At 36.8% G+C, this 23,231-nt stretch overlaps 2 protein-coding genes across 2 annotated transcripts; both read left to right on the top strand.

The window, feature by feature from the left end:
* The first annotated feature begins 1,034 nt into the window (after positions 1-1,034).
* Positions 1,035-10,079, top strand: arglu1b (arginine and glutamate rich 1b). Its single transcript, XM_082163939.1, has 4 exons — positions 1,035-1,646; positions 3,848-4,073; positions 5,701-5,784; positions 9,114-10,079. Exons 1-4 carry the CDS (start codon positions 1,312-1,314, stop codon positions 9,276-9,278), a joined length of 810 nt encoding a protein of 269 aa, XP_082020065.1. The 5' UTR covers positions 1,035-1,311; the 3' UTR covers positions 9,279-10,079.
* A 1,396-nt stretch (positions 10,080-11,475) lies between these two features.
* efnb2b (ephrin-B2b) lies at positions 11,476-22,899 on the top strand. The gene is made up of 5 exons (XM_082163906.1): positions 11,476-12,532; positions 15,712-16,001; positions 20,117-20,209; positions 20,596-20,709; positions 21,388-22,899. The coding sequence occupies exons 1-5, from the start codon at positions 12,420-12,422 to the stop codon at positions 21,783-21,785; spliced, it is 1,008 nt and encodes a 335-aa protein (XP_082020032.1). The 5' UTR covers positions 11,476-12,419; the 3' UTR covers positions 21,786-22,899.
* The last annotated feature ends 332 nt before the right edge of the window (positions 22,900-23,231 follow it).

Below are 23,231 nucleotides of genomic sequence, written 5' to 3'. Positions count from 1 at the left end.
ATAAGGAAAAGTGCTTGTAAGAAGGAAAATAAATGAATAATTAAAATGATGATTAAAGTTTTAACACAATTCCTTTCAATAGTTCATTTTAGAAATCTCTAAAGCCGGGGACATACTTTAAGAAGAAATATTGGTATGCTTTTATTTTATTTATTTATTTGATCTCAAAAAGCCTGCATTTCTGATATTTGGAAAATGCTTTTTGACATGGATTTAGTTGGAGTTAGCACCTCATTCATGTAAACTTCCAAAATGCAATTAATATCAATATTCGTGCATAGAGAACCCAATTACATGAAAATCTGTCTTTTTACTCCAACTAAAAATATTATATCTTGAAAAGCAAGCAAAGCACTGAGCGAAGTGAACAACTAAACCCAGGTATTGGTAGTATTAATATAATAATAATGCCTTCTATTATTTCCTTAATGTGTATGATTAAAGGATATCTTACATCTACATCTGCATGCTGTTAGCCTACTTCAGCCTTTTCATTTTGGCATTTGAGATTAATTAAATATTCTGCTGCTTTTATTCATAATTGATGATATATATCAGATTGCATCAAGATTGTGCAGGCTAGGTTTCTTATCAATAAAAACAAAGCATAGTCTTAATGTTATTATAATGGCTGTTTTTGGCCGTATTTTTTAAAGTTATTATAGTTATAATGTTACATGTTCAAAATTAAAATTAAGATCTATCTATCTATCTATCTATCTATCTATCTATCTATCTATCTATCTATCTATCTATCTATCTATCTATCTATCTATCTATCTATCTATCTATCTATCTATCTATCTATCTATCTATCTATCTATCTATCTATCTATCTATCTATCTATCTATCTAACAACTTCACACACAAAAATAGAAAATAGCCGGGAGTGATGACTCGGTTCATTGAACGAACCGTCCAAATGATTCTCTAAAATAAAACGGGCTTCTCGTTTACGCTCCACGCCAGATGATGGCAGTACTCGATGTAACCAAGTGTCGATCGTCACAACGTAGGAAAAAATAAGAAATTGCATTCTGGGATCTGAGAACAGCCATCCTCCATCTTGCTTTTTAAACCATACAAGATAAATGGTACCGTGCAGTTAAGCAATCACGTTCTTATTAAACAATTTATTTCCAAATAAGAGTTTCGTCTTCAAGATTATTGTCATGCAGTCGGGACTGATTCCTTAAGTGTGTAATTTGGGGCTTGTTTGAAAGACGACCAGGTGCGTGCACTCCTCTATCCGATGCTTTAGAGGTGTTCAGTGTTCTGGTTACTGCTACTGAACTCTAACGGCGTTTGAAATGGGTCGTTCGCGGAGCCGCAGCTCTTCCCGCTCCAAGCACTCCAAAAATAGTAAGCACAGTAAAAAGCGAAGCCGCTCTCGATCAAGGTCCCGGGACAAAGAGAGAAAGAGGCGCTCGAAGTCCCGAGAGTCCAAAAGGAGTCGGAAGAGAGAGTCGCGCTCTCGTTCCAAATCAAACACGGCCGCGGCTCGCCGGGAAAGGGAGAGAGCCGCCACGCCGCCGGAGAGAATCGATATTTTCGGCAGGGCGATAAGTAAGAGGAGTGCTGTAGACGAAAAACAGAAGAAAGAGGAAGAAGAGAAGAGAGTCGAAATGGAAAGACAGAGGAGAATGTGAGTAACGTTACCCACACTTTCCAAAACGAAACCCGTCATGACAGTCATGCTGTAGAGTAGACATCTCCTGAATAATGTGAGCCACACGAAGATACAAAAGTACTGTGGAGGAACCATAAAGTGAAGAAAGCTACCGTGTTTTTGTTGTACATGTATCATCGTGTTCTGGGAGTACTAATGCAAGTACACCAATTTCAGTACAATAGTGTTTACGTGGTAGTATTTCCATGTGGGTTTTCAGGCCACATTTAAAAGTGCCATCAGATACTAAGTTAGCACTATCAAGATACTGCCATACATAGTACAATATCTGAATTATATTTACTTAAGTACACCGAGCTTTTGCAAAGCATACCATGTTAAAACGGAGGTGCATGTCAAAACAATGACACACTAGACACTACCATTGAACCATGTTCAAAATACAACCGTAATACGTTGTATTTTTGGGTTGTGGAGTGACTGAATTCTCAAAATCTTAATTTTCGCTCTAATGTGTAAGTATACACCCATCAATCAGCCAGGCTGGTTATTTAAATGAATCTGACAGAAACTTTGGCTACATAATGGGTCATTTTTAAAAATCTTTTCAAAACTGATGTAATGCATATTTTTGAGTCATGAACAATGTGTTTAAACGTTGTGTTCAGTTGTTAGATTACATTTCAAAGTGTTTAAATTCATTTTTTGACTTATTTTTCAGGCGGTACAACCAAATAGTTGTATAGTAGTCCAGACATGGAAAGTGTACCAACCTACCCGTACTTGAAATGAGCATTTTTTTACCAGTATTTGAGAGAGTCCTACAAAACCTTTCACTCTGCCACAACGATCAGTTGGGGTCTTCTGGATGATGCATAATCATATTTACTAGAGGTGTAACAATACCCTCATGTCAAGATTCGACATATCATGATTCTGAACGCACAATATTGTGATACTCCAAGACATGATAAAAGGTTAAATTTGATATTCCATTGTGGGTGTTGAAATGAATAGGCTTGGACTTGTTACTGGTGATAACCCAATGCACAGGACAGTGGTGACACCAGAATAAAAATATTCATAATTCTGAAGCTGAAAATACAGAATTATTTTAGACGAACAGGCTTGCACTGTCACTAGCTATATATATTAAAAATAATGTGGGCCACATTCTACTGGTAAAATCAGACCGTTCAGATGCGAAAGCCTCTAAGTGCCATCTGAAATTTTCTTCTAGAATGATCATTTTTATCCAGCTCGTATATTTAAAGTTCAGTAATTTCACTTAAATGACAATTCATAGGTAATTTTCATTGGCATTTAAGTGAAAATTTCAGATGGCACTTAGAGGCTTTTGCAACTGAACTCTTCATATATATATATATATATATATATATATATATATATATATATATATATATATATATATTTATTTATTTTTATTTAATTTTTTTTAGTTTAATGTAGTACTGACACTAAAACTCTGAAAACTTGATTTTTTTTTCACACAGAACAGCTTTAAAACTACCAATATTTATACAATTTGTTTATATGAAAGGTTACAAACCTGAAATGATGCCACAGTATTTAGTTTTTAATTTAGTTATTATTAAGACATTATTTTGGGGGGTTTAAGATGATAAAACATAAAATAATATGCATTATTTAAATGTAAAAATGTATTCAAACTAAATGGGTTTTATAGAATAAAGTGATATGTCATGCATTTATCTAATTATTTAAAAGGAAATACTGTCCTTGGACACAATAATGTGCATGTCATGTCATTGAATACATACATAAATAAATAGCCTATTGTCTGAATTTGAACTTTGATTTTGTGTCCTCTAGGGAAGTGTTAGACAACAATATAATCTTCATTATCTGTCATAAAACCAATAAGCTGTAGTAACCATAGCTATTAAGGTATAAATGAGATGCATAATTATACTTAAAGATATGTTACCCCAATCATTAAATTATCATTCAACATTGATTGCAGTTTCAATTTTGGACTTTAAAAAGCCTACAGAAGTGAACCACTTCTGAAAAGCTGACACTTTGAAGTTGTTGATTTTCCAAGCACAATGGCAGCTAGCACGTGCATTGCATTTCATGTTGTTTATGTTTACCTGTCGTGCTTCATTTCATAATTAGCACTACGTACATTTTCATTTTGTATTACTTACTGACTGCAATCTCTTCTTCCCTAGCCGACAGCAGGAGATCGAGGAGCGGCTCATTGAGGAGGAGACGGCGCGGCGCGTAGAGGAACTTGTGGCCAAACGCGTGGAGGAGGAACTGGAAAAGCGAAAGGATGAGATTGAAAGAGAAGTGCTGCGACGGGTGGAGGAGGCTAAACGCATCATGGAGAAGCAGTTGCTGGAGGAGCTGGAGAAACAGAGACATGCGGAGCTGGCTGCTCAGAAAGCTCGGGAGGTAACTTGCATGTGAACTGGCAGCACAGAATGTATGTGCTTACGAATGCTGGTTAAATGGGTAGGTTCCTGTAGTTTTGTTGGAATTGGATCTGTTTCACACCACACACACACACACGAAAGCAACAGATATTTAGGCATTCATATTAACTGTGCAATGGGAAATATTCGATATAGTAACTCCGAAATCACGTTATTTTCTGTTTGGATCTGCAGTTTATTTGTGGATAAGCGACCTGTGTGAAGCCTGATGTTGCTTTCTTTGCACACTGTATGAGTGTGTGGTGTCAAACAGGCCTTAAGGCTCTGATATACTCACAGCGAAGTTCTCTTTCATTCTCCGTTTAGGGGTAAAAAGAAGTTTGAAATACCGTTGCAGTGTTAGCGAACATCCCGACGGCGCCCACACTGCTGAGAGCGACGATTAGATGAATATGTAAATATATGCTGCGCACTTTCCATGCAATAACAAAATAAAGGCACAACAAAAATGACAGCTGTGAGAGAACAGCTGCAGTTAAGAAAGCATGTGATCTTAGCAACCTGGATATGTTTGCACCAGCTCTGCAATTCGGGACTCCAGTAAAGTCACGTCACGTTTATCTATCTATCACTTTATTCAACAGATTGCTTTAAAGCAAGCAGCTTTACAGTACATGAAAAAACTGTGTCGGTGTCGCTTTCAATTAGAAGTACAACTTCAGTTTCTTCTCTAAAGTAGCTCTCCAATGTTTTAATGTTTTTATTTGCAGATATCTGACCTAAATTTTCCACATCAAAGAAGGCGGAGCCTCAGATTACACCTACCTATTACATAATTGCCACAGACCAATTGTAGTTTGAAGGCGTTTACCAGCTGGAGTGAAAGTTCGCCTTGGCGAGCTGTTCAAAACTCCAAACGAACTACGTTTTGGCCTGATTTTGTTAGAAATTACGTTCAGTTTGTTCTTCGATGTCGCTTGAAGTATGTCAGGGTCTTTAGCCTAATTCCTCTCAAAATTAAGTGAAAAATGATTTAATTTTTTTAATTGTAACTCTAATCTTACGTACATCATAGTAGCACTGAGTATGACAGTTCTGTCATACACAGTACTACCATTCTTTAATTTCATGTTTCACAGTTTTCTTGAACAAAACAGCTCATGCACAACTCCTGCGAGTTCCATGAGCTTTGGTTGCTATTCGCCTGAACTTCACTATCCCTCTCAGTTGTTTATGAATAGAAGTGATGAAAGTTATTCACGCTTCTGTTGGTCCTATACATCATTTAAGCTGACTGCTCCTCAGACGGCACTTCACTGTGTGGCCTTTTTTCTGAGAGTGAGATGTAAGTAGAGAAGTACCAAGAACACAGGTCAGTGGTTTGAAAGAACCTCCCTTGCTGATTGGTGGTACATTGTACTTAAAAGGAAAACAAAAAACGTATTCCCAATATGACCCTGACTCCTCTAGGAACTTTATTCGTGAGTGAAGGACAAGTTTACTGTAGGTTTATCCATGTCTGGTGAGCTGAATGTATCTTTATTATCTACTCATTTTATGTGTTTGCTCAAGTTGTGCCACTTATTCTTGTGAATATTTATGATTTCTGCCACTACAACTCACATTAAAGCGGTTTGACTTTGCAGGAGGAAGAGAAGTCAAAGCGTGAAGAACTGGAGAAAATACTGGTGGAGAACAATCGCAAGATAGCAGATGCTCAAGCTAAACTGGTACGTGTGGTTTTGTCATGTTTCATTTCATATAAAAGTTTAACTGAATAGCTGAAACAGTGGAACAATTCATTGAAAAGAAATTAAAAAGCTTTATCCAGCATGGATGCATTCAATTGATTAAAAGTGATAGAATAAACTGCAGTATTGCAAAAAATATGTATAATTCAAATAAATGCTGCTCTTTTAAACTTTTGTTCATCAAATAATGTGGGATTAAAATTTCACAGATTCCACAGAAATATTGTGGAGCGGCACAACTGTTTTCAACATTGATAATAATTTGAAATGTTTCACACCAAATCAGCATATTAGAATGATTTCTGAGGGATCATGTGACACTAAAGACGGGAGTAATGATGCTGAAAATTCAGCTTTTCCATTACATATATCAATTATATTTTAAAATATATGAAAATAGAAAAGTTATTTTAAATTGTTATAATATCCCACAGTATTACTGTTTTTACTGCATTTTTGAATGGTGAGAATACGAGACTTAATTTAAAAACAAACTTTTGAGAAGTAGTGTATATGATCGAAATTAAGGGCAGAGGAGCCATTTAGTTAGAAATTAACAATCAAACCTTTATGTTATGCTTGCAGCTCAAACTTGGGTCATGTTCAGAATTTTCAGATAAAGCATTAAAAGCTGTTCTTTGTGTCGAGCACCTTGAAGTCTTTCTAACTAGCACTCTATTGGCCTTGCTGTCTTCTCATATAGAATGAATGTCCCCTGCTCTGTGGCCATGTGGAACATTAATATTGCATAAGCAACTAGACATGTTTTGGTTTGTGGAGTTCTCCTTCTCAACAGAGCAGTCTTTTAGAAAAAAGGAGATCACAGTTCAGTTTTAGTCCTGATGAGTTTAGTTGCAAAACAGAACTTGTATAAGGGATCCTCTCAGTTTCAAGCCATAAAGGTCAAGATACACCTTTCAACATGTAAAAGTGAACTAGATGTGGTCTTGCAACTGTCCCTTTCAAACAATTTTCACAAAATTCGGTTTGTCATAAACGACTACATATTGCAAATGATATAAGACTCAAAATTAAACCGACTATTGGTAAAGCTCTTTTGTACATTATATTGAACGTCAGAGCACAGAACTATTGCTTGAAGCTTTTAATTAAAGTGTGGGACTAGTGAATATCAATGCATTATGCATGAGTAGTCTAGTCTTGAATGTTTTTAGTATTTTATATCTTTATTTTTTAACAAATGTAACTGCAAAAAGTATATTGCATGAACCATAAACCGAGATGGTCACCATTCCAAGATATGGCGATGCTGTTGACGGTTAGGGATCAGCCAATATTAAATTCGCATTAGCGCTGTCAGGATATCTGATTTTTCACTACACGATTATCATGGCCAAAAGAATTCACGATAACGACATATTGCGATATTTATAGAAATCTTGAAAAAAGTAATGCTATCAGTTAAATTAATCTTAGTTATTTTTTTCTTTTTTTTAACAATTGCATACAAAAGGAACAATTACACTTAATGGCAACCAGTTTGAAATAACTTCCTTCTGTGAACTGATGTTGCTTCTTATCACAGAACGAGGCAGAAATGATATCATTTTATAGTATTCTATACAGTGCTAAAGGCTATGTCAATTGGCATTGCATTATAAATGTACATTATCCTGATGAAAATACCAGAGATCGCTTGAAGAACACAGATAAACCATAGACTGTCGCAATGGTGTTAACTCTCTTCATGTTTAATCAGTCATAATGTCTCTATCTGTGTTTTATTCAGTTATAACTTGTGATATATGAATGTCTTTGTCCATATTAGGGTTTTATTACTCGTATGAGTCTCACTTGTGGACTTTCTGTGTGATTGTGCCCTCCGACGTCGAGTATGAATCAAACATAAATTAGATGTGAAGAGTTTAGTGCACCACCATGCACACATCGTCCTTAAAAATGGGTAAAAATAGAAAAAAATACTGCTGTCTAAAGATTTGAAGTAACCATACGATAATCCATACGTTTATATCTGAATAAGAACACTTTTGGACTAAAAGACACAAGGGATGTAAATTTAATAAAACAGAAAGGTCAAGTATATTTGTATAGCGCTTTTCACAATACAGATTGTATCAAAGCAGCTTCACAGTATTAAATTAAAATAATACAACAAAGTTTGTTTCAAGAGGAATTTATTGATTGATAAAATTAAATTAAATATCCCCAAAATATCCCCAACTGAGCAAGCCAAAGGCAACAGTGGCAAGGAACCGAAAAACTCCATCAAGTGACCTAATGGTGTCCTAAAACTCCATCAGGTGACCTAATGGAGAGAAAAAGAAACCTTGGGAGAACCCAGGCTCAGTCGGGGGCCAGTTCTCCTCTGGCATTTATGAGCTACAGGCCGGATTGTAGTTTGAACTGTGCGATTATATGACTGCCTGGCTGAAGAGATGCGACTTTAATCTAGTTTTAAACTGGGAGAGCGAGTCTGAGCAACGAACAGTATCAGGAAGACTATTCCAGAGTTTTGGAGCCAAATGTGAAAACGCTCTCCCTCCTTTGGTGGTTCTGGATATCCTAGGTATGACCAAAAGCCTTGAATTTAGTGATCTTAAAGAGCGCGATGGATTATAGGGCGATAGAAGATCCGTTAAATAGACTGGAGCTAAGCCGTTTAGGGCTTTATAAGTCAGTAGCAATACCTTGTAATTAATACGGAACTTTATAGGTAACCAATGCAGTGATGATAAAATCGGTGTTATATGATCATATTTTCTTGATCTCGTAAGAACTCGGTGTCAGCAGTTAACAGGTTAATGTAACATTTACCATTTCAGGACTAGCAAAATAATTGCAACATGTTGTCTGCACAGTGGCCAAATCTGCAAGATAACAGAGGCGGAGGTGGGTGAACTGGTTGGTTGTATTGCCCACCTTTTGCGCTCAGTGTTGATCGGCAAGTCCTGCAGACTGGGGGTGATTGAGTCATTTTGGAGTGCGGGTGGAGTGTCTGTCATATCTGACGACATGCTTGTGCATGAAAGTAGCACACTGTGTCTACTTGTGTTTTATGACAGTTGGCACCCAGTGTTAAGGTGCAATACCGCCACCTACTGTACGTTGGGATGTCAAACAGATACTGGTGCTGGATTATTAGTGTCATATCATATGTGTGCTGTTTATTTTAAATATTATGGTTATCGCCAATACTGGTATATTGCATCATCACTAATTAACACTATCAATAATTTTTTTTTTTTTAAATCACGATTATCTTCAATACCAGTATATTGCACTTGTTAATATTTATCTCCTAATAAACACCTTTTTCTGTCCTGCAGGCTGAGGAACAACTACGAATAGTTGAAGAGCAGAGAAAAATACATGAGGAGCGCATGAAGTTGGAACAAGAACGACAGAAACAGCAGAAAGAAGAACAGAAGATAATTTTGGGGAAAGGGAAGTCGAGGCCTAAACTGTCTTTCTCTTTCAAGGCCACTGAGTGATGAAAACAATGTGGCCAGGATTCCTCCAGACTTTCTCCAGACCACCTCTCCGTGTGAGGCATTTGTGCTGCAGCACAAGTTCTTCTTCATAGGTCTTGTGTGGTGTGTTTCAAATTCTCAGAACAACGGGAACAATCAGTTTGTCAAATACGGTTTCCCCCCCCCCATCCCTGTTTTACCTGTCTGTTTTGTATTACTGACTCCTTGTATAGATCAACTCCATGTAGTATCTGCAAACACATTTGGTGCATTGCACGGGTTGGGTAAAAAAGGACCGGCCTGACCTGCTCTCTTATCCCTAATGCACGTTATGGTTTCCGGTGTCACTAATTCAAGACCTCAACAGATTTTCCTGGCTGATTAGATTGAAGTATTTTTATTTTTTTTAATAGTTTATTCATAGTATAAAGTAATTAGAATGAAAGATTGGCTGGGAAATTGCTTGAACTGGAAGTCCATCCCTCTATTTTGAATGGCACAGACCACTATGATTTAAATGGTAACCAGTCCAACCAAGAAGCATCATAAAACAAGAGTAACCTCCTTTTATCATTTTTACTTACACATTCATAATTGTACATCCAAGAGGTAAGGTGATGCTGTAATAAAGGGTACTTGGTCGTTGCATGTCATTGAGCTTCTTATGTGTTAGTGATGAGAGGTTAGCTTTTAGAGGTGATTGAGTGAAAGGTTGCTGATTGGCCAGAATTTGTGTTTGTGGTCTGGTTAAATATTTGACCCAGTTATCAAGGATATGTCAAGAATCTCCAATAAATCCATTAATGTGTCGTGTTTCTGATATCTATTTGCATATTTGTATTAACTTGTGTTGTAAAAAATAGCAAGTATCTAAAATCAAATAGGATTAAAGGGATAGTTGGCACACCCAATTCAATTCTGTCATTTACTTACTCAAGTTGTTTCTTTCTTCTGCTGAACACACACACACACACAAAAGGATATTTTGAATATGGGTAACCAAACATACAGTATGTTCTGCCCCATTGACATGGAAGGCAATCAACTGTTTGGTTACCCATATTCTTCAGAATCTCTTTTGTGTTCAGCAGAAGAAACAAATTAATTCATAGATTGAGTCAATCATGACACAATTTTCATTTTTGGTTGAACTATCCCTTTAATATTCCCTTAATTGTTTAAATGCCTACCATCGAGAAAGAAAAAAAAGAGCATTCGAGATATCAAAGAATCTGGAAGACATGGGATCAACAAGACTAAGTGGGTTAACATTTTGACGTCAGGATGTCAACACATCACCAAATGCTATCAAATCCGCAGCCTAATTAATAGTTTGTTTGACACCTCTGTTATTTCGGCACAAGCCCAGTGCGCAAATACACAATTGATTCACGCTCGAACGCAGACCAGACGATGGAAGTGCAAACGCATCACACCTTAACACCGCTCGACATCCAATTATCTCGTACCTGTTAGTTTTTTCCTTTTGATTATTATCCAAACACGCAAAGGACAATAAACAAAAGTTGCCCGAACCTTTGAACAAATGTTTTGATTTATCTCAGGCATCTAATATATCAGGGATAAAATGTGCGTAATTTGCGTAATTTAGGGAAGGCTGCTTTTATTCTAAACATTAAACGGATGACGAAATTGCTCACACTGTGAGAGGGCCTGATACAGATTTTTAAGACTTTTTGAGGTTTACATGACTAAGCGGGTTAAGTTCGTGGGAAATGCCTTTAGTTACAAGCTCCCATAGCGGTTTAAATTAAAATAAAAAGATTAATCATTCCATTTCGAACATGACGCCACATTCGTGCGTTTAGGCTACACTATTATTTTCAGTGTATTTATGTGCATTCTGCATCTTTCCATAGACATAATGGGTTTTATACTGTACAAACTGTAGATTGTATCCCCCTACAGTAGGCCTACACTATACCCATAATCACAGAAAACTTTCGGCATATGCTAAGTATATGATTAAAGCTGTTTTCCTCATGGGGATCAAAAAATGTCCCCACAAGGACAAGGATTTCGGATATCGCCATCTTTGTGGGGACATTAGTGTCCCCATAATGTAAGGTTTACCAGGCCACACACACACACACACACACACACACACACACACACACACACACACACACACACACACACACACACACACACACACACTATGTATTCAGAAATGAAAATACGTATACCAGCAGTTCTTTATCGATTTTGTTTTTTTATCTCTATCTGTCAATTCAATATTATTATTTTCCTTAAAACTTACCTTAAAGCTCAATTGCCTTTTGGCTTTGTAAAGACAACATAGCATGCTTGAATATCTCTAAGCATAAGAATGTGTCTCAGTCTGCTTACTTAGATACAGTCGATGATAGGACGAATTGCTAAATAATTTTTAATTTAACATGGCTTTTTTATATTATGTTCACTGAGGCCCCCTAGTGGGTCACGGCCTCCTGCCGGTTGAAAACAATAGCATTTTGATAATTTTGATACCGCATTATTGCACCTCAGGTAAACTTTGTGCTCTGGTAGTAGCCAAATGATTAATATAGCAGTACAGACTACAGAGTTGCCAGACTTCTGTGTAGTCTCCTTCAATTCGGCTAGGTGTCACTCATTTAGCGTCATCCAATCGAGTGTGATGTGGGCGGGGTCTAACCGCAACACTGGGTTGTCCTAAGAAGTCTCCGAGCACGTCTTGAGGGCACTCCAAGACTGGCAGAGTTGAATGCAAAGACGAAGAACAGGAGAAGCACTGATGCCGCCTTTAGAGTTGAGCTCAGTAACATCAGAATTTTAGAGCTGTGCTGATATCTCACGTAACCTGCACTATTTTACTGTTTTCTCTACATTCATAAGAATGTCAATCACTGGTCATCAAACGATGCATATTAAGACATTTAATGTCTAAAAACCCGATTACATGGATTATCTCCCGCTGTCCGGCTATTTTGTTACATTTTTTCTATAGAGTTGCAGTTGCGAAGGAGTCTTAGCGAATAGTGTTCTTTTTTCGTTTTGAAATCAAACGCGTTTTCAGCAGAAGAGAGCGCCCAACAACATCGGATTCTCCTCGCGTTAGTGCCTGTGGATCTCTCACTTGTTATAATCAGATTTGGACTGCTGAACTCTTTTTGCATCGCAATGGATACATCTATGTGGACTTATATATGTTGTTTTTTCGTGGTTGCTTGTCGAGTAAAACTGGCTCGATCAACAGTTTTAGAATCAATATACTGGAATACTTCGAACACCAAGTAAGTAGCCTACACTTAAATAAAGGCTCCAAATAGAACCCCAAAAAAGCGTTGTATGGCAAGCAGCTTTAACATTTATTATTCTATACAAAACTACAATCTATTTTGTTACTGGTGGTTATATTATTATTTTTTTAAATATTTGTAGCCTACGTAACCTAATTGTGAATGGTTTATAAATTATAATTCTATAACCAGTATTGCAACGTGATAGTATCTATTAAATTGGTCAGTTGTATGCAAATTCTCCATTTGATAGGCTAGTAGCCTGCTTTACTATATCAATAGTGACACATCTATTCCATTTGGAATTGGAGCCTAACCAAAATTATTTGCCTAACAAATTGCAAATGATATGCCTTCAGAGTAACTGTAGCCTACAAGTGATTTTCCCAAATGTAAAAGTGTCTAGTCCCTTACTGTATATTTTATGTTCCCCTTTTTTATGTATGATCAAGTGCATATAGCAACAATATAGTCCTCGTTTTTACAACTAAAAATGGAATACATGCTAATGTCTAATAAACAAGTACATCAAGAATATAACGAGAAATACATTCTACTCAATGAATAGTTACCAGTTGAAAGTTGAACTGATCCACTGATGCCCATGCTCAAAGGCAAAAATATGTACTGGGACTTTAAATAATCAATATATGCTGACTGGTAGGACAGAACCTATAATGTAACATAAATATATATTTTTTTAATCTTAGTCTTAATCTTTTTTTTTTTTTTTTTACTTAGTTCATACTAAATATACAGCTAAAAAGGGTAGTTGAGGGTTCTGAAGGTGTAGCAAAGAACCATTGAAGAACCTTTCATTTTAAAAGTGTATCTGTAATCACACTTTCATTTGCAGTTTTAATCAGCTGATTTCTCCATTGATTTTTATTACCATGTCATAGTCATTTAAACACAAGACAGCCCACTAAACATATTCGTAATCCATGGCATTTTGTTGGAGGACCACCCACCTTTCCAGACTGCAGGGTATTAGTTACAATGATGCTTTATTGGCAGTAACATTGAGATGCAAGTGCATTCATTTGCAGAATCAGGCTAAAAGGAGATCACTGCGTAAACTTTAAAAACAGATCAGTTGGGCTATCCTTTACCAACTTTCACCTCATGGACGTTACCACTATTTGTAAATGTTAATTTATATGCATTTTTGTAATTTAAGTAATTAGCCTGTGCGCGCCCTGTCAAAAAGTGCAGGTAAATGCAATGGTTTAAATTATATGGCGAGGTTGTAACATGGCTTGCGAACTCCATGCACCCTGGTATTTGCTGGGGAAAAGCTGCAGAATGAATCTGCACTTAGAGCAATCAAACTTTTGTAAACCTTACATCATGGTTAATATCGTGTAAGAGTGCTGAGCCACAGCCTAAATTTAGGACTGATTATAAGCTGAGAAATGTAAAATTGAAGAGTGGATTACAACCTCTCGCTGATTGCCACAGAGAGATCAGTTGCTTGAGCTCCTTTTTTCCACTGTGAAGTGTGTCTCCAAAGTCTTGTGATAATTATGCATCTGTTCCTCAGCACACCTTCCTGCGTCAGGACAAATAGTCTCAGTACACTGTTAAAAGAAAGGGAAATGCATTTAAGTACTACTTTCTGAGATTGAGACACCCAGCCTGGTGTTTTCACAGCTGCCATTTACTCTCTTCCTGCCATTGGGAGGTCTTGTCAAATGGTAAACTTACCTGAAACATGTTTGGACATTTGGGCAAACATTTCACCAAACATGCACTTAGATTTAATTTAAAAAAAAAAGTCTTTATGTCTTTTACTCCACCATCTGATCGCTCAAGAGTGAAACTGGTTGCCTTGGTAGTATCATGGCCGTTTCTTCACAGTGGTGAACCTGTATTCAAATAGATCAGTTTTGTTTAGATGCAGGATAACGTTCTTTTAAGATGCTAAGCCGTTGTGCAGCAGAGCTTTGCTGCAGGTTGTAATCGGTTTTCATGAGTTCCAGTAGCTCAGTGGGTCATCTTTATCACAGAGCTTTGGAGACAAAAGGTGCGCTGGGATGAAGGCACTGTTCAACCCCCATCCCGGTTTATCCACACAGAAGTTGGTACTGCAGGGGGGGGCGGAGGAGGGGCACTGAAGCTTCCTGTCTTCTCAGGACCCCCACAGAACTTTGAGGGTCCCTTTCTTAATGACTTTATGAGGATGGAAGCTAGTCTTAGAAAGTGACTCTTTTATTCTGCCTTATGGTGTTAGTGAGAATGAGACCATGTCTAACTTTGTCATGGTAGATTTAAAATATAAAGGGATTGACCCAATGCACACAAGTCTGTTTACAATGGAATTTGTGTGTTTAATCAAAAATCTACTTAATCTGAGAATCTGCAAATAATTGAAAGGTCAATTTCAGAACCCTTTTACAAGAAGTGAACATTGTAATAGGAGCTCTAGTGAGGTTGTAATAAACATTGAGGGCAGATAAAGGACTGCCAGCAATTGGTGAGGGCAGATAAAGGACTGCCAGCAAACGGTCAGGAGTGAGTGATTGTTAATTGTGCAAATGCATTACAGAATAGAGAAGTATGTAATGGGGGGGTAGTATGAAAAGTATGAAAAGTTGCAGACATTAGTAAAAAAAAAAAAAGTGTAAGTAAGCCAAGGTCCCAAATGCTTTATATGCATTTGCATTCTGCTTCAAGACAGAACTCTGAAAATTAGCCAAAGGAAATCGCTTGTCTCAATCCATTCTGTCAGTTGCTTGTTTTACTATGAATGGAGGGGGCAGCCTTAGCTTCTTTGTGTAACTTTACCAAAGATACTTAGATAAATGTCTCTTTTTTGTTCTTTTTTTTTTTTTTTTTTATACAGAGAAAGTCAATGGGGTCCAGTGTCGTTTTCGACCCAGTTGGATCTCTTTTTGGGCCAATGTTGTTGTTTTTTTGGACTGCTTTGGTTAAACTATCCCCATCTAGGAGAATTGACCCTCAGAAGACATAATTGAAGCCAATGATTCTTTGGTTAATTGAATTACCTGAAGAAACCACTAGATACAGATCAATTTATTAGACGTCCAAACATGATTTTACATTACCTTTAAAGTTCTCATGCTTAATTGATTCATAATTATTAGTCATGCTAAGGTTTTTTCCCATCTCTGTCACACTATAAGACATTTAACATCCCTTGTTCCCTACAGGTTTGTTCCAGGAAGAGGTGTAGTACTATACCCTCAAATCGGAGACAAAATGGACATTGTGTGTCCAAGAATCAAGGCAGGCTCCACTGAGCAGATGAACATTGAATACTTCCGGGTCTATCTTGTTCCCAAAGAACAATTGGAGACCTGTAGTGTTACTAAAAGCGACATGTTACTGCTCAGCTGTGACAAGCCGGACCAGGACGTGAAGTTCACCTTCAAGTTTCAAGAGTTCAGCCCCAACCTGTGGGGCCTGGAGTTCTTCAAAGGAAAGGACTATCACATCATCTGTAAGTTTATTTCCATTCTTACTCAAGAATTTTCCCTTTAGGTGCTGATTCATGATAGTTTTTCACCTCCATTGCCAGCTTGAACACTGTGTAGAAGGAGCCAAATGCAGAACTGATCCCACCCATGGGAATTTCAGCCTCCAGCATTGTCTCCCAAGATATCTTTTCCGTCTTTTCGTCTGGGAAGGCGACTGTCTAGTGTAGCCCTCCAAAAATAATGAACAAATCAAGTTTATAGTTAAGGGAAATGTGTTAAATCCATTGGCAAGTGTGTTTACCACACAAGATGTCTTTGTCATTAACATAAAGATATTTATGCTCATTAATCATTATATTGTTTAGCTTGTCTAGCACACATCAGTTCTTTTTTTTTTTTTTTTAAACGTAGTTTTTCCCAGGTCTATTTTTGTCCTCTTCTCATGTGGGGAGGGAAATGTCTAGAGTCTGAGATGTTCTCTGTGAAGCAAGTCTTGTTGATGGCCCTTTACATGGATGTTATTAGTATCATTCAACCACTTCGAAAAGTGGTTATCGTTCAGTTTAGCGTGTGTTGATCTCAGCCCCTTTTCAGTTGGCACATTCCTTAATGGCCGTTTATGTGATTTTAAGATTTACACGCTCTAAATCCCCCAATCCTTTGCCAGTATGAGACGGATCGGTTTGATGTGATTGTTTAGGGCAGCTCGGCCTGCAGCCCGAGGGACATGGATATCTGACCTAAATGATTCTAAAGAGACTTACCTCGATGTTTGAGTGTGTGTTTGTGTGCGTGTGTGTGAATGTCAGAACATGTGCATGTAACTGTGATGTGTGTGAGAGTTGACAAAATGAGAGGAAGAGAACACTTTTTTAAAAACTTTTTTTTAGGCGTGTGGGAAAGTCCTGACATGCACTACCATTCAAAAGTTTGGGGTCAAGTGCGATTTAAAAAACAAAACAAATTAATACTTTTATTCTGCAAGGATGCATTAAATTGATACAAAATGACAGTAAATACATTCATAATGTTACAAAATGTTGCTGTTCTTTTGAACTTTCTATTCATAGAAGAATCCTGAAAATGTTTTATCTTACTTAGCAAAGAAAATATGAACTGTTTTCAACATTGATCATAGTAATTAGAAATGTATATTGAGCAGTAAATCAGCATATTAAAATGATCTCTGGCGGATCATGTGACACTGAAGACTGGAATAATGATGCTGAAAATGCAAGTTTGCCATCACAGGAATAAATTATATTTTAAAATATATGAAAATAGATAATTTAAATTTTAATGTAATAATATTTCACAATAGTTCTGTTTTACTGTATTTATGCTTTGGTGAACATAAAGACTTAAATAATTAAAACATTAAATAATGGTACTGAGCCCAAACTTTCAAGCTGTAGTTTGTATTTGTTTTTATTTTTATTTTCTTGTGAACAAGACACTAGCTACTATTAGTTTCTTATCAATTTAAGTTTCTAGAGAGACATTAAGGTTTTTGTAACAATGAATATTTCATTTAATTAATTGACTTTTGGTACATGTGGAAGTAATTGGAAAAATAAGTCACAAGGACATTTGTTAATAATATTTTATTTGACTGAATCAACCTGACTACATTAAGTTTCACCCAAAAAAAAAGTAATTTCTATTTCTTACATATTTTACAGTGTAGTTTTAAAAGGAGAAAGAGAGACTGTTAAACTGCATTTAAATGTTTATGACTCAATGTAAATCAGCAAATAAATATGTACGAAATTACGAGCAACCATTGAATATCTGCGCAACCAGTGCAAGACGTCATTATGTCCTGCTGCAACTTACAACAAATAATTAGCATTTTTCCTAGACAGACAGTCAGACAGGATATGTTTCACTGTGTATATGTGGTTAAAATATGATCTCTAGGATAGTTAGACTTCTTAATGTCTGCTAAAAGCAAAAAAAAAACACAAAAAAATTACTGAAACCATAACATCTGCTTGGATACACTTTTTTTTTTTTTGTGCGCGCTACTTCAATTTTCCACCTCCACTTTGTTGCTCGGTTGCTGGCTTCGTGAGTGACTGAGCTGCGCCGGCCCGAGGCTCTAAATGTGCTTGTTGTGGTTAGGAAATGAGCGGGCTTCATTCAAGCTGAAGAGTCGGGTCACATCTAGAGTGGCCGCTGCAGATGAATGTGGGAATGGTTGCAGGGAACTGGGACATGTTGGGTAAAAGCTCTCTCTCTCTCTCTCTCTCTCTCTCTCTCCCCCTCTGTTTTCCCCTCTTAGCTCTCTTTCTCGTTTGCTTTCTCTGCCAAACCCCCCCCCCCACTCTCTTGCCCTTTCACTTGCTGGTCACTCAGTTCTTTCTGTGCCCTAAGCAGTTTGGAGGGGAACTCCATTTGTTCATGTGGGATTGGTCTTAATCCTTGCAGGGAAAGAGAGATTACGGCCCAATGGAATTCTTTAGCTCTGCTATCAGAGGACACAGCATGGGTGCCCAGGCACAATGGCATTTGAATCGTTCCACCAAGCCACTCCACTAGCCGTGGATTGACGGTCAAAGCAAATCCTTGATATTCTGTGATAATGATGTGAAAAGGCTTTGGTATTATGCTTAGTTTCTGTAAAGTTCAAACCTGTGTGATTACACTGGGTTTATTACTCACAGTATGAGGGTTTTCTAAATTAGCGTGCACGTGAGTGCGTGCGCGCCCCTCTTAATGCTTTTCGTAAGGATTTACTAGCAAACAAACGCAAGCTTGTAAGAAGCTTTGCCGTGCTGCAAAACTGTGATTTTTCTCTTTGTGCGAGCAAGTTGAACCTTCACCTTCTGCATACACATACACAGTGACTGATGAACATGTGACTCGTTTGTCCGCAAGGAACACTTTAAAGATTTTAAAGCACCTGTGAGTACACTTGTGGAAAGTTGACCCGGTCATAAACTAGCTCACTTAGTGCTACTAAACCTTATATGGCCAAATTCATCCACAAGCCTGTAAGAGAAATGAGCCTCGAGAGGAAAGAATAATTCGGTGGCTTGCAAACGTTTTTAAGATGGATGATGGCTATAAATATTCAGCATCAGAAATGTAAGCTACTAAATGTTGGATGGGTGACTCGCAAAATAAAAAACAAATAAATTGCATTAGAAATGTTCCTATTTCAGCATTGCTTTGACTTTTCATTACAAACAAATAATGTTTTGTTTGTTTGAACAAACAAATGTCTCTCCCCCCCCCCCCCCCCCCCCCCTAATAATTATCATTATTATCTCATTGTTGATTCTTATATTCCCAATCACATTATAATTAGCAATAATAAAAATGATTATAAACGATTTTTTTGTTTCAAATAGAGATCACTATTCTCTCTGGATTCTGAATAGACAACTAAACAAAATAGCATACAATTTACTATGGGTTCTGACAAAATGTTAATTACTGCAGTCTATTTAAAAATGTTTAATTAACTTGATTTAATTTATTTTAATCGGTTTGAATGAATGATTCAATTACTCACTCATAAAGACTTCACTTTCTTCATTACTGCATGAATCAGCGTTTTGAACGATTCTCTTGAATGAATGATTCATTGACAAATACATTTTTAACACTCACTTGTCGCAAGCTACTGGTGTAATGATGTATTTGATACAATCTTTATTTAAAGCTTCACGTTACTTTCTAAAGGTGATTTACTCTATTTTGATCGCTACTTTAGACATCAGTCTTTATATTCGAACTTTAAACTTTTATCCCAGTACTTAGCCTATGTGATACTCTGAATCATTGTAACCCAGATATAATGATACTGTGATTAAAAAGACTGTTTATGAAGCTGTTTCATACCTATACATGATAAGTTTAATAACTGAGCGAGTGTTTGAATCTAGATTATGATCTTTTATCGATTAATCGTGCAGCTCTAATACTGAATGTATTATTATTTTTGATTCATTATAATGACATTTGAAAGTGTTTAATTGTTTTGAAAATAATGTCACAATGCAAAAAATTTATTTTCATCAGGAAAAATATGATCCAGACATGTTCTTGACAGATTTTGTGAGATTTTTGTGTGCGTGATTAACAAAATTATATCAATGGCTAATTAATTTCTCCTTCTTCCCTCTTTCAGCCACATCCAACAGCACATATGAAGGTTTGGACAACCATGATGGCGGTGTTTGTAAGACCAAATCCATGAAGCTGGTTCTGAGAGTTGGACAGAGTGAGTACCACCCACAACCTTTCTCTCCATACCTGCAATGATGAAGATCACTGCTTCCATAACAGTCTTTCATGTCACCGGTCTTCTAGTGGGTGTCCATGCTAGTGTGCCTCAGCGTGTAATTGAAATGTCATGTGAGCTTGTTTCCTATGGCTATGCCAGCTGTCCCTTCTTTGGGCTTGTGGGGAGATACTTGCAGCTTTACGCCAATTCATTAAATTCTCTCTCAAAACCTGGGGCATAATGCCTAGAAGCCAAAAAGATGTAAGGGTGGTCCGATATTATGTTCAGATCAGTTTTTCAGTTCGATGAACATTTCGTACTGCTTGAGCTCCACTAGTAATCTTTGTTGCTGTATTATATTTAATTTTCTGTTTTGTTTTTAGGTCCAACAGATTCAATCTCAGCAAAAAATCATCCCACAAGACATCCTCCAAAATACCCGGACAATAAGGACCAAAACACCTTCAGCAAAGAGAATGACGTTGTCAGCAAAATTGGTAGGTATTCATGTATAGGAGGGTAAATCTCATTAAATCATAAATTATGCAATTCATAAATATATATTTTTTTAAAACAACAACAATATTTTGCCTAAATAGTGGGAATAATATATATATATATATATATATATATATAGTATATATATATATATATATATATATATATATATAGTATATATATAATTATACTTTATACAATATATAATATCATTAAATACAAATAATGAGGATTAATGACACAATGCAAAAAGTCTTTATACAATTAGTCCTAAAATTATATATTTCTTTTGATTTTGATTTGAAATATGACCTAGATGTACAATATGCTAGATGTTAATAAATCTCAGATGTCAAACTTTTCCTCAAATTTAAACTACAAAGAGTCAATTTAGACCAGTTTTAGCCAATTATTTTTTTTTTTTGACAATGTTTGACAGATATTCACAAATGACAAAAGACTAAGTAAAACCTTTTGGATGTAAAGTGATTACATTTTTTGGATGTGTATCACAGATGCAAATTTATGTAAAAAATTAAATAAATGAAGTGCTGACAGTTTAGTGTGGACTTGCACATCCTACCTTGTTCTTATGAATTTCCACTTTGACTATCATTGTGTTTTTTCCCAACAAAGCATAAACTACATCTGATCATGAACTCTTTCTCGTTCCCCAGACTCTATACAGAATGGTGAGTCCGGAGGGAAGAGCGGAGAGTCTGTAGGATCTGCTGGATCTGAAGTAGCCCTGTTTGCTGGTGTTGCATCCGGTGCCGTCATCTTCATCATCATCATCATTGCTCTTGTAGCACTCCTTCATCGGCGTCATCAGAAACACTCCGCGCAGTGCTCTGCCCAGTTGCCGTTAAACACGCTGCCCAAACGCGGAAGCGCCGCCAGTGGCGGGAGCAACAATAACGGCTCTGAGCCGAGTGACATCATCTTTCCACTGCGGACCTCAGGAAGCATGTATTGTCCGCACTACGAGAAGGTCAGTGGTGACTACGGACACCCTGTTTACATCGTCCAAGAAATGCCACCACAAAATCCTGCAAACATCTACTACAAAGTTTGACAGAGCATGGACAAGCTACGGACACTGAAATGGTGTTGTTTTTAATGATGGACATCAGTCTTTTGATGCCGCTCAGATCAGTTGCTTGTTGCAATTGATTTAGCCCTGTTGGCTGGATGCTACAAGGGCCGAAGTGTTGTCTAGTTCAGAAGAACTCATTCTTTGTTGGTCATGAGGCCTGGTTTCTGGATTAGATGTTGGTGCACATGGGAATTTGCCCTCTGTTTATACCTTAACATGGAAATCTGGATGACTTTCAAAGCATGGAACAAATGAACAAGCAGTGAAGAAGAGCTGCAAAATCATGCTGTATAAACATCTCACGTGAAGAATCTGAGAATACTCTAACAAAAAAAACTGGTTCTGTTAGGAAAATACAGGATTTTTTTTATTTATTGTTTTTTGATTGTTTTTATGTTTCTCAACTCCCAGATCTTGAATATCGAACTTTAATGCACGAGAAGAGGCCTTGATTCCTGTACTTTGCAGTTCTTCAATGCATTTGAGTCCATCCAATGTAATTTTGGCTGCCTGCATCCCAAAGCTGGCCTGATGGATGCATATTACATATCAGTTCAGACATTTGTAGCCCTTATGCTGTTGATGTGCAAGCCGGTGTGGTCCAAAACGCATGTGGTTCTTTTATCCCCATTTGCTTATAACTTTTCAAACATTTATTCAAACAGCAAACAAACAAAACTAAAGATCAAAATAAAGAAAGATCCTTTGTTGACTTGGTAATGTAAATACAATAGCCAAGCATTGAAATTATGCTCTAAGTTATGTTTTCTATGAATCTGAATATTGCTCGTCCGTTACGTTTCATCATTGAATGTTCAGTCAATTTTGTTAAAATACTTCAGGGTTTTACTTCAGCAAACGTGGATATAATTGCATTTTTTTTGTTTTGTTTTTTAAATCTTGCATTTGTTAAACTTGTTTGTTGGTTCTAACCAATAGTGTGTTGAGGAAATTTCACATTCCAGATGGCTGATAAAGTTGAATGAAATGATTTGCCATAGTCGCTTGAGCTGCTCTCTCTCTCTCTCTCTCTCTCTCTGTTTGAATGAATGAAAAGTTCAAATAAAATTAGTGGCCTCTTGTCAAAATGTGACTCAATATCTGAAAGCATCACTGTTAGTAAATCATTAATCATTAGCTCAGAGGATTTTAGTTTGAAAATTGTTTCAATATTAAGATAGATAATTGAGATGTGCCCTCATATGCATCATCAATACTTACCAAGTTTGCTGATTTTCAACCAATTTCGAAGCAAAAAACAAACATATCAGGGTCACACTTTAGATTGGGGTCCAATTCTCAAAATTAACTATGAGTTTTGCCTCAACAAACTCTTAATTACTGCTTATTAATAGTTAGTAAAGTTAAGTTTAGGTGGGTGGATTAAGGGATGTAGAATATGGTCATACAGTATAAGGCATTAAT

This window comes from Leuciscus leuciscus, assembly GCF_965113295.1.
Source record: "Leuciscus leuciscus genome assembly, chromosome: 3".
Classification (NCBI taxonomy): Eukaryota; Metazoa; Chordata; class Actinopteri; order Cypriniformes; family Leuciscidae; genus Leuciscus; species Leuciscus leuciscus.
The sequence above is the reverse complement of the archived record's forward strand: the minus strand, read 5'-3'. Positions and strand labels throughout refer to the sequence as shown.